The 14,904-nt window shown below is 45.6% G+C and overlaps 2 protein-coding genes across 3 annotated transcripts in view; both read left to right on the top strand.

Moving 5' to 3' along the window:
* The window catches only part of Nckap5 (NCK associated protein 5), a gene marked incomplete at its 5' end in the record, with an annotated part of 602,587 nt that extends 597,833 nt beyond the window's left edge, over positions 1–4,754 (top strand). Inside the window, one exon of the mRNA XM_052201054.1 lies at positions 3,253–4,754. Coding sequence (XP_052057014.1) covers positions 3,253–3,531 — 279 coding nt within the window. The remainder of the gene's footprint in view (positions 1–3,252) is intronic.
* Positions 4,755–6,159: 1,405 nt separating this feature from the next.
* The window catches only part of Lypd1 (LY6/PLAUR domain containing 1), a 39,586-nt gene continuing 30,841 nt past the window's right edge, over positions 6,160–14,904 (top strand). The window contains exons 1-3 of one of the 2 annotated variants that reach the window (XM_052200119.1): positions 6,160–6,355; positions 6,483–6,512; positions 7,830–7,967. In XM_052200119.1, the coding sequence (XP_052056079.1) occupies positions 6,286–6,355; positions 6,483–6,512; positions 7,830–7,967 (238 nt within the window). In that variant the 5' untranslated portion in view covers positions 6,160–6,285. Of the gene's footprint in view, positions 6,513–7,829; positions 7,968–14,904 lie in introns of both variants that reach the window. The other variant, XM_052200118.1, reaches the window with a different exon arrangement.

Below are 14,904 nucleotides of genomic sequence, written 5' to 3'. Positions count from 1 at the left end.
CAGGACTACCAACCCAGGGAAGGCACCACCCACGAGGCCCAGCCCTCCCCTTTAATCACTAATTAAGAAAATGTCCTACAGGGTTGTCTACAGCAATATCTTATGGAGGCCTCTTCTCAATTGAGGCTCCCTCCTGTCTGGTGATTCCAGCTTAGGTCAAGTTGACATAAAACTAGCTGGAACATGTATATATTGCATACTGAGCATGTTTCAGAATCGCACTGTGAGCTTGTTTGGAACAGGTGCCAGGGCCCCAGATTTCTGATGTTGCAGGTTTGGATGAACAGCATGAAATTGCATTTTTAACAGGCTCCTTGATGGCACTGTGGTATCTGCTAGTCTGGAGAGTGAACTCTGAGACCCACTGTCATGGACTAATAATCCTACTGTGTGTATGTGTGTCCTACTGGGTTTCACTAGGGTGTGTACAGACACATGGGGAACATGTTTATAGCACTAACTTACTAGTAACTATGTTACTCAAGAAAATACATGAATCAGCTTCTATGTGGCTAGAGCTATAGGCATTTTGTTTCTAGACTTTTCCTCAGTGCTTACAAATAGTCCATCTTGTCACCATTTGTGCCTGAAAGAGGACGGACATGGCACTTACAGCCAGGGAACAGATCTACCTTCTGTTGTGCCCACCTCACACATATTTAGCCTCCATTTGTCTTATAGTAGCTTTCCTAATAAGCGTTTGTTGAATGAATCTGAGATCCACATAGACCAGGTACAGATGAGGAAAATGCGTGTGTTTCTTGAAAAGGAATAGCACACCCAGGTATGAGAAATTGTACTGAACGCTCTTTATTCACCTAAAATGTAAATATATACTCATATTATGTTATAGAAATAAACATTTACTCTCTCCAAGCCACTTTCTACTCACTGGCCTTTGCTAATATTGTGCCATGTAATTTGGGGGGTGGGGGTGGAGCTAGGGATCAAAGGCTTAAAACTTAGCAGAGCATTAAAAAGCATTTGCTAGATTTCTTGCTGATTATTATCATTGTCTGTGCTTGACTATGCGTCTGCACATCAGCCCCTTGCCATGGTTTCAAGGCAACCATTTGAGATGGAAAACCAGCTCCACAGTAATCCTTGTGCTGAGCAATGAAATAAGCACTAATTCAAAGCACATGCCCAAAGTTTTTCCATGCGATGACCTCATCCTCTACAGTAGAGAGACTGACAGCACCAGCCCTCGGAACCCCAAAGGCAGCCTTTCTTCCATATCTCTTTTCTCTTTAGCAGTTAAGAGTCTACAGGTCCTGATTGCATCTGTCTGCCTCCATCATTTTCCTCGTGGCATTTCTAAGCCCAGTGTAACTGTATGGGGTCTGGGGTAGGGTAGGAGAAGGAACTGTATTCAAGATGTATTGACGGATCATTGAAATGGAAGATTTGGGTAACAAAATTTTTAAAATGATGACAAAAAAAATGACCATTTTTGTCCTTTTCTTAATAGAAGGGGATAGATTCAACAGAAGGAATAAGTCACCATGACACACACACACACACACACACACACACACACACACACACACACACACCGCCACCCAGGACTCACAAGGCAAGCTTGATACCAGATCCCTCTCTCTGCTGTGCAGGGAAGTTTCGGCCCAGCAATCATCAGGCTGAGCCTCATCCTGAGCATTGATCAACAAGGACAACGTTAGAGACACACAAGGAACAAGTTCTGACCTTGCATTCCTAGAAACATGTGTCTTGGTAGCAGTATTGTTTCTGTTTGGTACATTGTATAACAAAATAGCTCCAGAAAAGTCTTGACTTCTTGCTACAGTGACCAAAGTCTGAGTTAATGGACACACTAAATACCATAACTGTGTGTGTGTGTGTGTGTGTGTGTGTGTGTGTGTGTATCTGTCTGTTTGTGTATCTGTGTGTGTGTGTGCTTGTGTGTGTTGTCTCTGCATGTGTGTGTTCCTATGTGTACTGGCACATAGTACCGGCAAGCAGGCTGGCCTGGCTGGCTACAGAGCCCAAAGAGCCTCCTTCCTCTGCCTCCACAGCACTTGGATTACTGTTGTGCACCACCACACCCATTTCTTTTAGATGGTCCTGAGGATCAAACCCAGGTAATTCACTGACCAAGCCTTCTCCCCAGCCTGAGACACAAGTGTGAAAAGGACAGTGTGTTGTTTATAACTAAGACTATTGTATATCAACTGAAAGGAAATAAAACCTAAAAAGTAACACAAGGACCCAAAAAACTAAATGAAAATGAAATGTTCAGTTTTCTGAAAGCCTAATAGTCTGTTACGTGCCTTTGACCTAGTGGAGGATTGACCTAACTGGTGGTTCTTGCTATCTTGCTATTGTACTTAAGCCCCTGTGGCTGCTTTTCCCTGGGATGGTGGAATTCTTGTCTCCAAGGAGAAGGGGTCTGCTTTAGAGACTTGATTACCTTAGCTTTCTCATTAACTCTGGGGTGCCTGCTTCCCATTGTCCTTGCCCCAACCCGGAGCAGCTGTCTGAGCAACTGAGGACACTCCATCTTCCAGGGCACCTACAGTGATTGCCTAGTACAACTACAGTATTTTATGAAATTCTGAAGCGAAGTATGAAGAAAATCACATCCTTGGAATAAATTGGTATAGCTAGACCTTCTGGAAGGGAAGGGTTTCTAAAGTGCAGACCCGTTACTTAGTTTTTATGCCTCTAGCCCTTCTGCAATCTGTAGCCAATGACTCTGAGCTCTCCTTCAAATATCTCAGGCCCCTAAAAGGGACAAAATTGAAACATGACAATATTCTTAACAAGCTTAATATGTACTTAAATTTTATGGCAATTTAACAGATTTTATGCCCTTTTTTTCTCCCAAAAGACTATAACTTCTGGCTGAAACTCAATCCATATCCCTTTTAGAAAAAGTACAAGGAGTATTTATTTAAGAAAACAGAGGGCTTTGAACTCTTGATAAAGAAAAATAAGACACTTTACCTGAGCAAATTTCAAATGGATCCATTTAAAATGAATTAAGTGGCACTTAACTGGTTTGCAAATTGGGGTCTATTTATCTCACTAAAATGATTAAAGTCTTGATTTATCCCTAAAATTAGCTTTATTATTGCATTTAATTACACTAAAAGATTGTTAAGGACTTGTAGGTTCTCCCTGTCCCTTTAAACTGTACTTTATTCAGACAATAATTGAATATCAGATAGGATAAATTGATTTTTTTTCCAAAGAATTATGTTTCTAATATTTTCCTCCTTTTTATTGCAGGAACTGAAACAAGTTGAAGAAACAAAAGACGATCCTGAGAATAGATTATCTGAAATTTCCCTGGAGTCATTCAATAAATTTAACAGCAATACTGTGATTTTATTAGAAAAAGAGAAGTCTTCAAGTGAGGTTGAAGGACAAAAGGAAGAGAAAGGCGCTAAGACTGAAGTGTCTTCGAGTAGCTCCGATAGGCCTGGGGTGGACCACGTGGAGTCTCTGAGCGACTCTCTGTATGACAGCTTCTCTTCTTGTGCAAGTCAAGCTTCCAATGACACCTAGAGGAGGATCCCTCAGTGAGGCCCCGCACAGTGCACTAGGTGCCTGGGAAAACTGACTCCAGAGCTGCGGGAGGACTGACTCCAGGGAAGCTAAGAGCAGCCAGTGCACCAGCGTTTGCTCCTCTGGTGGACTGATAAAGATGGCCTCTACTTACTGTGTTTCAAGAGGATGAAAAAGCAAAATGTGATGGAGAGTTCTCAATGTTTGCACTTTTTTTGAATATTTGTATAAAAGCTGTAAATTTGTGGGGGGGGAAGAGAAATTATATTTGTAGGGGGAGAAAGATAGCAATAAAAAGAGTCGGCTCTTGAAACGATGCATTAAGTTCTAGAAGTTGATAATATATTTTTTAAAAACCCCAACTAAAGATTTTTGTGAACGTAATCATCTTGCTCCTCAAGTCATTTAGTGCATATACTGTGTCGATCTCAGCATGAGGCCGGCAGAAAAGCCAGAGGGGTTGAGGTCATCTGTTTCTCGAGGTCTCTCTTGATTGCCGTTTGAGAGGTGGTCCAGTTTCCACATTGTCTCAAGGAAGACTCAAGTTGTGATGATATAGGTGTTCTGTTGAAGAAGTCAGCGTGGGCACGGATTAGGTGGCACTGGATGATGCGGAAGGGAACAGATCTTAGCAAGATTCCCTCCCAACCTCTTTCATCCTCTCCACTGTATTTCTCACAATTCCAAGTGTTTGTTGTTGTTGTTTTTTTTAATCTCCTTGCTTTTATTATTATTATTAAAAACCTGGGTACTCTTTGCCATATCTACTTTATAAAAATAAATGAATGGTTGGTGCTATGATACTTTCTTACTTTTTAATATCCTTTTTTCTATTAAAGACTGTTTATATGGGAGGATAAATTCTATTTTAAAGGTTATGTGTATTTTTTCTAGACGTGAACTATTTATAATTCCTTCTGTACAGAAGCCTACAGACCAGGCAGGGTAGAGCTATGTTTAGGATTTGTGCAGTTATCTTAGCACACTTGTATCTTTATAGAGTATTGTATGACCAGTGTTATTGTATTTGTGCAATTTGTTGTATTTGGATTTCATTACCTTAAATTCAAGCTGTGTAAAACATCCTCCTTGTCTTTAAAAAATATCCCTTTGTTTCATTTCATTTCAGAATAAATGTCTTATCACAATTACACCCTCTAAGAGCAGAAAAGAACTTTGTTCAAGGAGAGGTTGGTCCCGTGATTATGTTAATCGCGTCTCACGCTTGCTCTGTGAAGCGGTTTCCCTGAAGGAATAAATAAGCCGACCCTTTTGCTACTGTAATAGTAATTCGAACAATTGTTAAGATCCACACTTCAGACAAGCGAGTAATGGTCAAAGCATCCTTGTCTCCCCAAGGAGTTAACCAGCTAGAAATGAAGGGAAGGGGGTGGGGGAGAATGAGCCCGAGGCAGCTATGGACCGATCTCTGCAAAGGAATTACAAGAAGTCATTTATGCCTCTTCCAAACCTGCTCTGCTGGCAGGGTAGGGAAATAAATGATCTTATCCCAGCTGAGAGGCCACTTCCCCTCGGGAGACCCCACAGGAGAGGGGTGAAGCTTAGCCACGGGTTTCCACTGAAGATCCCAAATCCCAAATCGGGGGTGGGGGTGGGTGGAAATGCGCGGGGGTTGTGGGCGGGGGCACCCAGAGCTTCGACTGCCGGCTTCGTGCACAGCACAGTCTTCCACAAAGCTCCACCAGGAAGGAAAAATAGCACCGTGGTGTCCCGGGAATATGCAAGGTGGGTCACTTAGAATTGTCAGAAAGGGGAGTAGTGGAGGAGGGAGGCAGCCTATGGACAAGTGGCCATGCTTTAGAGCTGTAAGGAGTGTGTACCCATAGCTGATGGCTTGGGGGAGCAGTCAGCCCCATTTGCTTTACAGTGAGAGCACAGATCCCGGTGTCCATCCCCCCCCCCCCCCCCCGCTCCTCAAGTAGCTTTATTTCTGGGCTAGGCGACCGGGGCTGAGTCAATGCATCCGCCCGAGCTGTGCACACAAGCAGGTGAGGAGAGGATGGTTGGGCAAACTAAGCAAGTCAGCTGCGGTAGGGTCACCATCGTTTTAGCAGGCATTCCGCCAGAAGACCCAGGTGACCGGTGAGGTGGGTTTTTCTCAGGAAGAGGCGCGGCTGCGTCGGACACCCCAGGGAACTCGCTACTACGCAACTTTGCCAGGTGCCCGGAAACACCCCTTCGCCTTTTCCCAGGCAGTCACCCAGAGGGCTGGAGGGCTGCGAGTGATAGAAGACGCTGGGCTGGGTGAGAGAGACCCAGTTGCAGGGGTACTGGTTAGCACCGGAAGGGAACAGAGCACCTGGAAGGGAAGGGCATCGCAGCCCAGCACTCGGGTGGGTCTCCGAGTTCGCTTAGGACAGGTCCTGATGGCACCTGCTGCATCCTAATCACGCCCTTATTCCTAATCTCTGTCAACACTACTCGCGAGCCCAGCAGGCGCTCCTTTCCAAGGAACTAGAGGAGGTAGGCTAAAAGGGTGGCAGAAAGGGGTGGGGACAGTAGAGAGACAGTCCCAGCCTTCCCCGCCCTCCGCCCCCATCACAACTCAGCAGCCATCACGTGGTACCCGGAGTGGGAGGGGTGGGGGCCGAAGAGGCGAGACTTTTTTGGGGTGCTCCGGATCGCCAGTAGTTCTTCAAGCCTCAGCAGCCAACTCCTCCGGAGGCGCTGCGCTCCAGCGCGAATCCAAGGAGCCTGCCTGGGACCAGCCTCTGGGAGCCCCGGGCGCGGGCGATGCGGGCGCCGCGGGCGACACCTGCGGCTCCTCTCGGTGGCAGCCGTCGCCTGGGCGGCAGCAGCGCGAGCCTCGGCAGCCTCGGCAGCTACAGTCGCCGCGGCCGGAACAGCCTCCGCTGTGGTCGCGGTCTCTGATGCTCTTGCCCGCTCCCGGCCCTGCCGATCCGGGAGGATGTGGGTTCTCGGCATCGCAGCAACTTTTTGCGGATTGTTCTGGCTTCCAGGTAAGAAGATGGAGAGGCCAGCTGCTTGGCCAAACATGCTCATGCCATCTCGCCATTCGTCCCTGCTCTAAGCCCCAGTGCGCCCAGCTGTGGTGCGCGCTGCGCTGGGGCTACCCAGAGGGAGTTTGGTGCTGGAAACTGAGACCAAAGGCGCTAGACTGGGACGCTCTCCAAGTCCCGCGCTGCAGGAGAGCCGAGAGCGGCAGATTGGCGCGACTCTTGGCTGCAGCTGCGTGGGGTACAACAGTGGGGAGACAGAGCTGGGAGTGGGGAGGGTCCTGGAGTTGGAAGAGACAGGAAGAGGGGAGAGAAGCCTCCAACCTAGTCAAGTTATCCAGTGTTTGTGGCCACCCAAGGGAGCGGCGATGCTGACAGGTGAGCGACTCGCTGGACGATCTGCTGCTGTTAGGGGCGCGGGGGTGGGGGGAGCAGCCCTCCCGCTCGAGTTAGCTAGCCCTGCTCTTCGCGCGATCTCAGTAGGGTGCTAGAAAGGGGCTTGCAGCCCAAAGAGAAGCTCCCAGATCAGAGGAAAGCAACCAGGAAGATATGGTAAGTAACTGCTCCTGATCGCGGACTCTAAGCTATCAGATTTTTTTTTCTCAACAGCCATGTTTTTCAAAAAGGGTGTAAAAAGGCAGGTTTAAAAGAGCTGCAGTGTAGCGGTCCCTGGGAGGGCACGCACAGCCAACATATTCTCTCACACTCCAACCCTCAGCATCAGCTGCTCGCTCCTATCACTGATAGCGAGAAGGAACCCTGAGCTGGAGGACTGAGCAGGGATACCTAGTATCCAGTACCCCCTTCCCCCCCTCAGGTTGCAGGGTGATCGCTCCGAAGCATCAGAGCCTCAGTCCATGAACGCTTACAAGATTAAATAAATAAAACCGAAAATGCGTCAGCCAAAGCAATTATGAATGGTGCCAAAATAGTAATTAGCCAATTTGTAACCAATTAACAATTAGGCTCAGACAGGAGCTCGAGCTTTGTACCCCACTACTTTGATCTGGGATTTGAACTCTCACGGTCACTTTGCAACTTCTTGCGGAAAGATCTGAGAGGTGTTCCAGGAGCTGGAGCTGTTTGTGTCTAGAGAAGAAATGTAGGCTCTCTGGCAGGGCTTTATCCTCCTAGACCCCGGGAACTGATGCCGCCGCCCCCTGCTGGCTTCAGGCACCTCCAGCCCCACTGAACAGCAGGATGTGGAGACCAGAAGCCCTTGTCTGGGGCAGTACATGGTGATACTGGCCAGCCAGGATGTGCTCTGTGCAAGCCAGATCTTAACCAGTGCTTCTGAACCCCACCACATCTGTCCCACAGGGCTGGCGCTGCAAATTCAGTGCTACCAGTGTGAAGAATTCCAGCTGAACAACGATTGCTCGTCCCCTGAGTTCATCGTAAATTGCACCGTGAACGTTCAAGACATGTGTCAGAAAGAAGTGATGGAGCAAAGTGCGGGTAAGCTGCTCTTCCCCCTCTAACCCCCATCCAAGGCTGGGAAAGGAGGGTGTTAAATTGCGGGGAAAAGACCCTGACTGGTGTAACACACATGCTACTGTGTGTACACATGCACGCGGGCACACACACACACTGCTTAGCACAGATTTACTTTCTACAGTTCTGGAGAAAGGAAGAGTTGGAAGTTACTTTAACCTCATTAGAGTTAATTGCCAGGGCTCCTTCCCAGGGGCCTCCTAAGAAGTCATCCTAAATCAGTAGCTTTCCTTGGTTCTTATTTTTATTTTTTATTTATTCCTTTCACTTTCCTGAACTAAAAAGCTGATCGGGGTGGTGAAAACAATATATGGGTAACTGCTCCGGCTCCAGCAGCTCGACTGTAGCCTGTGAGCACTGTCAGTCTGAAATATGAAGCTACTTGAAGTTCCCAGAGGTCAGAACTTGAAAAATGTGTTTTGTCATAGCGCCACACCATATTTCTTTGAAGAACGCTATAGGATCTTTATTTAATTTTAGAACTAATGCATCAAATTCCAAGCACAAATTGCCAAGATCTTCCACGGGAAGGATACCTCCCCACCTCCCCAGTACCCTAACCACTTAGCTAATGGCTAGCCAAGGGAAGAGCCTGGGTATTATGGATATTATACGGCGGAAGAAGGGAGTTAGCTGGAACTGATTTCACTCTAGCTAGTAAGTCTTTGGAAAGATAGAATCCCACCGGCTCAGGAGTTACAATTAAAAACTTACCCCCAAAGTGGAACCAGAACTTTAAGAAAATAAATGAGCTATTGCTGCAATTCCAAGGTCAAATAGAGACTTGGCTATTTAAAGGTTGCTGAAAACAAGGGAAATACTGTCTCAGGAAGGATGACATTGGGTGAGCCTTGCTCCTTTTCAGTCCAACGAGGTGCCATAGAGCTCCATGGGCCATCAGAACAGTTGATTGTCCTTAACTCCCCGGCAGAACAGCAGCGGAGGGAAGCTAGCACTGAAGACAGAACCATGGCGAAGCGGTCCTTCATGGCTAGGGAAGTATATTGTTACTAGCCTCTGAGACCCTATCTGTCAACTCCCCATAGCACTGAGCCATGCTGTGAGGGTGTGTGTTTGTAATATGCGTGTATGTATGCAAACACATTCACATTTGTTGGTACATGAGTATATGTAGGTACGGGTTATGTGTACATGGTATTCATGTCGGTGTAGATGTATGTTTGCATGTGTGCAGACAAGAGGTTGATATCCGCGTCTTCCCTGATGGTATATATTGAGGCTGAGTCTTTTACTTGAACGCAGAGCTCATCAGTTCTAACTAGGCAACTAAGTCCAAAGATCTCAGATCTCTGGCTCCAAAAGGTGGGCTTACACACAGGCATCCCCTCATCAGCCCTGCTGGCATTTACATGTGTGCTTGGCATGCAGACTCTAGTTCTCACGCTTTCGTGGACACACTTCCCCTGCTGCGCCATCTCTCCACACCCTTTGTATGTGGCAGTTCTTTATAGTACATTACTGGCTGGATTGTATAAAAAAAAAAAATTCTATTCTGGGAAGTCTAAGTTGAAACTGCTCTCAAGCATAATGTATCCTCCAAAACCTAGAGAGTATTGTTGTAGCATCTGGTACTCCTGTTATTTAATGCAGTGGGACAACATAAAACTTAATGATGATACTGCAACCAAGATGAGAATGGATGTGAATGGTTTTGATGACTGACTTTCTTTGCACTGTGTTTTAACTGAGCCAAGCATCTTCTGCCCTTCAAGTATCTGCAGCCCTCTTACAGGAAATGGGCTCAAGGTGCTGGCATGCCTTAAGCACTTCCCCAGAATCTTCAAGGCCGCTGCTTACGTGGGGGCTGTACTTCACAACCAGGAGTGTGATGGAGAAAAAAATACTTCTGACAAACACTGCTTCTTGTCTATGTATTCATCCAAGATGACAGCCACACATTCCCTTTTCAAAGTGATGTTTCTCATCTTGCAGCATCCTCTACTCCAAGCCATGCTGTAGAAAGACCTTTTAACTTCCCTATGACCCACAGAAAGCATCTAGACAGTCAGTCCTGAAGGAAGTACTTGGTTTAAGTTGCTTGGGTTTTAGCGACAAATATCACTTAGAAAGATGTAGCCATGGGCTACAGGATATAAGCCACAGGTCAAAAGGTGAGGAAAAACTATTGCACAGCAATGTCAACCTTTTTTCCTTCTTTTGGTGATAAAGAAAAGGAGAGACAGAGACAGAGACATAGACAAAGACAGACAGAGACAGAGAGAAAGACAGAGACAGAGAGAGATGGAGAAAGATGGAGAGACAGAGACAGAGAGATGCATGTGTGTATAATATACAACACGTGTACATATGCAAAGGTCACACTCTCAAGCCAGAGCAGGCGGAGGCAGGCAGAGGCGGGGGGGGGGGGTGTCATGCATGGCCACACCTAGCCTTTTTATTTTAACACGCATGGATGCTGGGACTCTTCATGATTGTTCAGCAAACGCTCTTATTCCCTATTCCCCTGACCACCTAGGCAAAACTGGCTGTCTTCATTCTGTGTCCATGACCTCTCGTCACAACAACTGCGGCTGTACAGTGTCTGCTTGTGACACCAGGCATTTTTACCCACCAGCCACCTAGGAAAACCAGATCTAGTAAACAACCATTCTCACTCACATACTGAATAGCCCAAACTGAGTTGTACTTTCATCCTTTGTATAAACTTTTAAAACTGACATTTATTTGAGACGGGGCGGGTGTGTGTATGTGTGTGATTGTACACATACCACAGCTTACGTGTCTCAGGAGGTCAGAGGTCAGAGGACAACTTTCAAGAACTGTTTCTCCCTTCTACCATCCCCCCTCCTCCCGGGAATGTGAGTCCCAGCTATAACCTTAACCTTGGTATCAAAACAAACAAACAAACAAACCAAAAACAAGTAATGAGTCCAAAGGGAAAACCAGTTATGAGGTGTTCCTTGATTGAGGGAATTAGTCCTATCACACATACTCAGGAACCAAGTAGGGCCTGCATGCTCGTGTCCACAGCCCCTCTCCTTTTCTCCAGTCCAGGAATACAGAGAACAGCCCTGCACATGACCAAGGTGAGTCTGCCCGTGTAGAGTAATGCAAAGGTAATCCCCCACAGACATGCCCTCTTTCTCCTATTGTCAGGTTGGCAACAGTAAGCATCATCCTGATAAACACTAACTGTAAATGGTTGCAAGGCATTCCGAGTGGGACCTCACTAGGTGAATGTGATTACTGCTTCTGTTGATCTTGGTGGTTTTGCTTGTTTGTTTGTTTGGTTGGTAGGTTGTTTGGGGCTTTTACTTTGTTTTGCTTTTCATTTTGTTTGCTTGATTTGGGGGATTGTTTGGTTTGGTTTGGGTGTTTTGTTTTGTTTTGGCTTTGATTTGTTTTTTCTCAGCAGAAAGCAAAGCCATGGACTGATATATCTTGAAGGCGTCTCATATTAAATTTCATGTAATTGTTATAGACCAGTCCGCTCGATGTTTTTTAGCCAACAAGGATAGAAGAACAACTTTGGTTGCTAAGTGACCACAATATAATAAAATCGCGGCAGCATGAGCTAACTTTCATTGTATGCTCTGTCTGGTCCGTCCTTTAGCACTCACCTCATGAAATGTAGTTGTGTCAAGAGCGGGCTCTAGTTCCACTCTTTGTCAACTTTACCCTCAAGAAAGAACACGGTGCCTGTTAGGTGGTCCCATCAGGAATCAAAGCCAAATTAGTTTATAATGTCGCCTGTGCTGAGATTCTTGGTGCAACAGAGCTGAGTCCTACCTAAGAGCATATAAGTATTTTCCTGAAGTTCTGTTGAATGTGATATCCCTCTTCCCCTTGAGGATCCTTATTCTGTGTATTCCTATTCTGTGCGGCCATGTGTCTTGTCTAAGATCTCTGAAAGACTCTGGGATGCTCCACACTGAACTACTGATTTGGAGCACCCTTTGTATGTTATAAAGAAACAAAGGAAGATCTTTAAAAAGTTATATGCCAAAAGTCCGCTAGCCCATTGTTACCTGGTGGCTCTCATATCCCTGGCCATTTGCTGCAGTGCCACCTGCCAGCCTCTGACAGAGGGAAATGTACCACCACAGACTCCCAAGGAGACGACACTGAGAAAGTTTTAAGGACTAAGGTGATTTTATTTTATGTCTGTCAAGTTCATCTGGCAGGCCAAGTGGACTGATCACAAAATAGATATCAGAAAACCAATCAAAAGAGATTTTTTTTTTTAATTTTTGAGTGTGCCTTGAACTGGCATTTTTTAAATAGGTATAGAAATACCAGGGATTTATACAGACTAAGAAATCGTAATGAACTAACCTAACCTGACATTAAGCAGCAAATAAAAGACAGTCTCTCCCTGCCTGCCCCATCCCCAAATACCAGCAATATGATATGGCCAGGCCTTCAGTTGATCTTTGCTGGCTTAAGTCTGCAAACCAGCTCTTATGAATTTTGAGAAAGATGAATTTAATCTTCATGGAAGTGCACTTACAAATAAATAGCCTTTGCCTATTCTCTAGAGTGGTGCTCCTGTTAGGATCTGAGGTTATTTCCTGATGCTCCTTTTTCCCTTGGTCATTTCTGGAATAAGAAAGGGTGGATTCCGGGGAAGAGAAGTTTCCTGTCCTCCCTAATTGATGGTTAGACGTTGGCATGACTAATGCATCCCCTCCCAACTCTGTTCTTCATGGGTTGGTGTCTCTAAGCAGTGTCCTTGAGAATCACATTTATTTTGCTTATTTATCATTGCATTCCATAAAAATATTTCAAATATTGATTTTCATTTCAGAAGGGAAGCCTGCCCCAACCTTCCAGCATGAATTTTTAAACCAGAGTATAAAGAATACAAATTTGCATTTGTTTGACAGTGCAATCTTGTAATTAGAGTTTTTCCTCTTGACTAGATACAGTGAAAGGGACATAATTTAATTTTTATAGACTAGCCAATTTCTGCCCTTACTAAAATATAGCTCTGTCAGTGAGCAAACTGTTACAGGTTCTCCTAAACCTTATTTAAAAGTTAAATGCAGTATATTGAGAGAAAGTTCATGGTCTGAATCGGTAACCTGATCGATCTTTTCACCCATCCTTGCAATATGCATTAATCTATTTGTCTGTTTTGCAATACGAGGGTTACTGATTTACACGCCATCTTGCGTCTCCATTATGGCTGGATAAGGGATGGCTGTTTTCCTTTTGGATTAGTTAGTTGCTCATTAAGTTAGACAAGGATGGCTCCAGGCTTTGGCTAGGTTCAGTTCATGTCTTGTTTACTCGTGAGCTAAATGGGGAACAGCGAAAGAAGGATGTATGGACACCTGCTCCTGGCAAAAAGAAGGGTAACTGCATGAGAAAACCACTGTTTTCTCGAGTCTGAATTGCTTAATTGTACCATGTTTTAAAAGTGGATTCTTGTTTGTCCCGTGGGCTTATCAGAAATGAGTCAAGCTCTGCTTGTCAATTTTATATCACAGTGTGGTTGTCCATGGATTCTCCTTTTGAAGCAATAGATCGGAGGGGACTGGGGAGACAGGGTCCCTCATTGCCCTGGTTCTTTGATAAATTGGCTGTTCAAGCAGACATTCAAGCTTCCTAGAAATCGGCCTGTTTCTAACTCCCATCAAACTGTTACTGTGTTGTATGCGTGTCTGCCTGTGTGTGCCTGTCTGTGTGTGCCTTTGTGTATGTGTGTGTGTGTGCATGTTTGTGTTTGTGTGTGTGTGTGTGTGTGTGTGTGTGTGTGCGCCCCACAGTGTTTCTTTGGTATTCAGAGGCAACTCAAGGTTCTGTCTTTTCTCCATGTGGATTCCAGAGTCATCTAATTCAGGTGGTGAGGCTTGGTTGGAAGCAAGTACTTCAGCCTGCTGAGCCATCCCTCACCCAGCCCACACTTTCTGTCTTCCTCCTCCCTTGGCTCCTATGATCTCTCCTTAGACGACCACTGGCAATTCTATTTTCTCACCTGTAAACTCACTTTGATCATCTGACTGCAGATGGATGATGGAAAAAATGTTTAAAATTTGCCCTAGGACCGTGGAGATGGCACAGTGGGCAAAGGCATTTGCTCCCAAGTCTGAATTTGCTCCCTAGGGCTCAGGTAGTGGAAAGAAAGGCCTGCAAGTTCCTCTGCACACAAACAAATAAGATAAGTAAATACAATCACTTAATTAAGTGAAAGCAAAAAAAAAAAAGTTAAAATAAAGAGGACTCCAAGATTACGGTGAGAGCTCCCTGGTACAGTGCGCTGCCTCACAGGAGCACGGACACCTGAGTTCAACTCCTAGAGTCCACGAGGAAAACAAACAAAGGCAGAAAACATCCTGCGAAGCGTGGGGTCAAGCTCCTCTAATTCTGGTATACAGGTATGTTGGAGACAGTGTTGGAAAATCTGCGGCTCACTGGCCACCAGACCCTACTTTGTAAATCCTAGGCAAGTAAGAGACCAAGAAATAAAGTGGACAACGCCTGAAGAATAAGAGTACAGGTTGTTATATGGACTTTAAACACACACACACATACACACAGAGAGAGAGGGGGGGGAAGAGAGAGAGAGAGAGAGAGAGAGAGAGAGAGAGAGAGAGAGAGAGAGAGAGAGAGAGAGAGAGAGAGAGAGAGAGAGAAATTCCAACATTAAAACAGATATAATACCAAGCTTGCTAGGAAGGCTTCCATGTCTACCTGAGTAAAGTTATGAATTGCACAGGAAGGGAGCCTGTCCTATGAGCACTGATATTCCACTCCTTTTCCTTCTGGGATGCTAAATTAAACACCTTTCTCTCTGGGACAAGATATTTGGCCATTCAACTTGCCCAGTGCGCATTCCAGATCTTGTTAATGCAGTAGGCAGAGCTGGCTCCTGTGGAGGACTGGAGGGAGAATATTACAGCCCTTTCCGTCCCGG

Source organism: Apodemus sylvaticus, chromosome 12 (assembly GCF_947179515.1).
Source record: "Apodemus sylvaticus chromosome 12, mApoSyl1.1, whole genome shotgun sequence".
Lineage (NCBI taxonomy): Eukaryota > Metazoa > Chordata > Mammalia > Rodentia > Muridae > Apodemus > Apodemus sylvaticus.
Note: the sequence above shows the minus strand (reverse complement) of the source record. Positions and strands in the feature narration are given on the sequence as shown.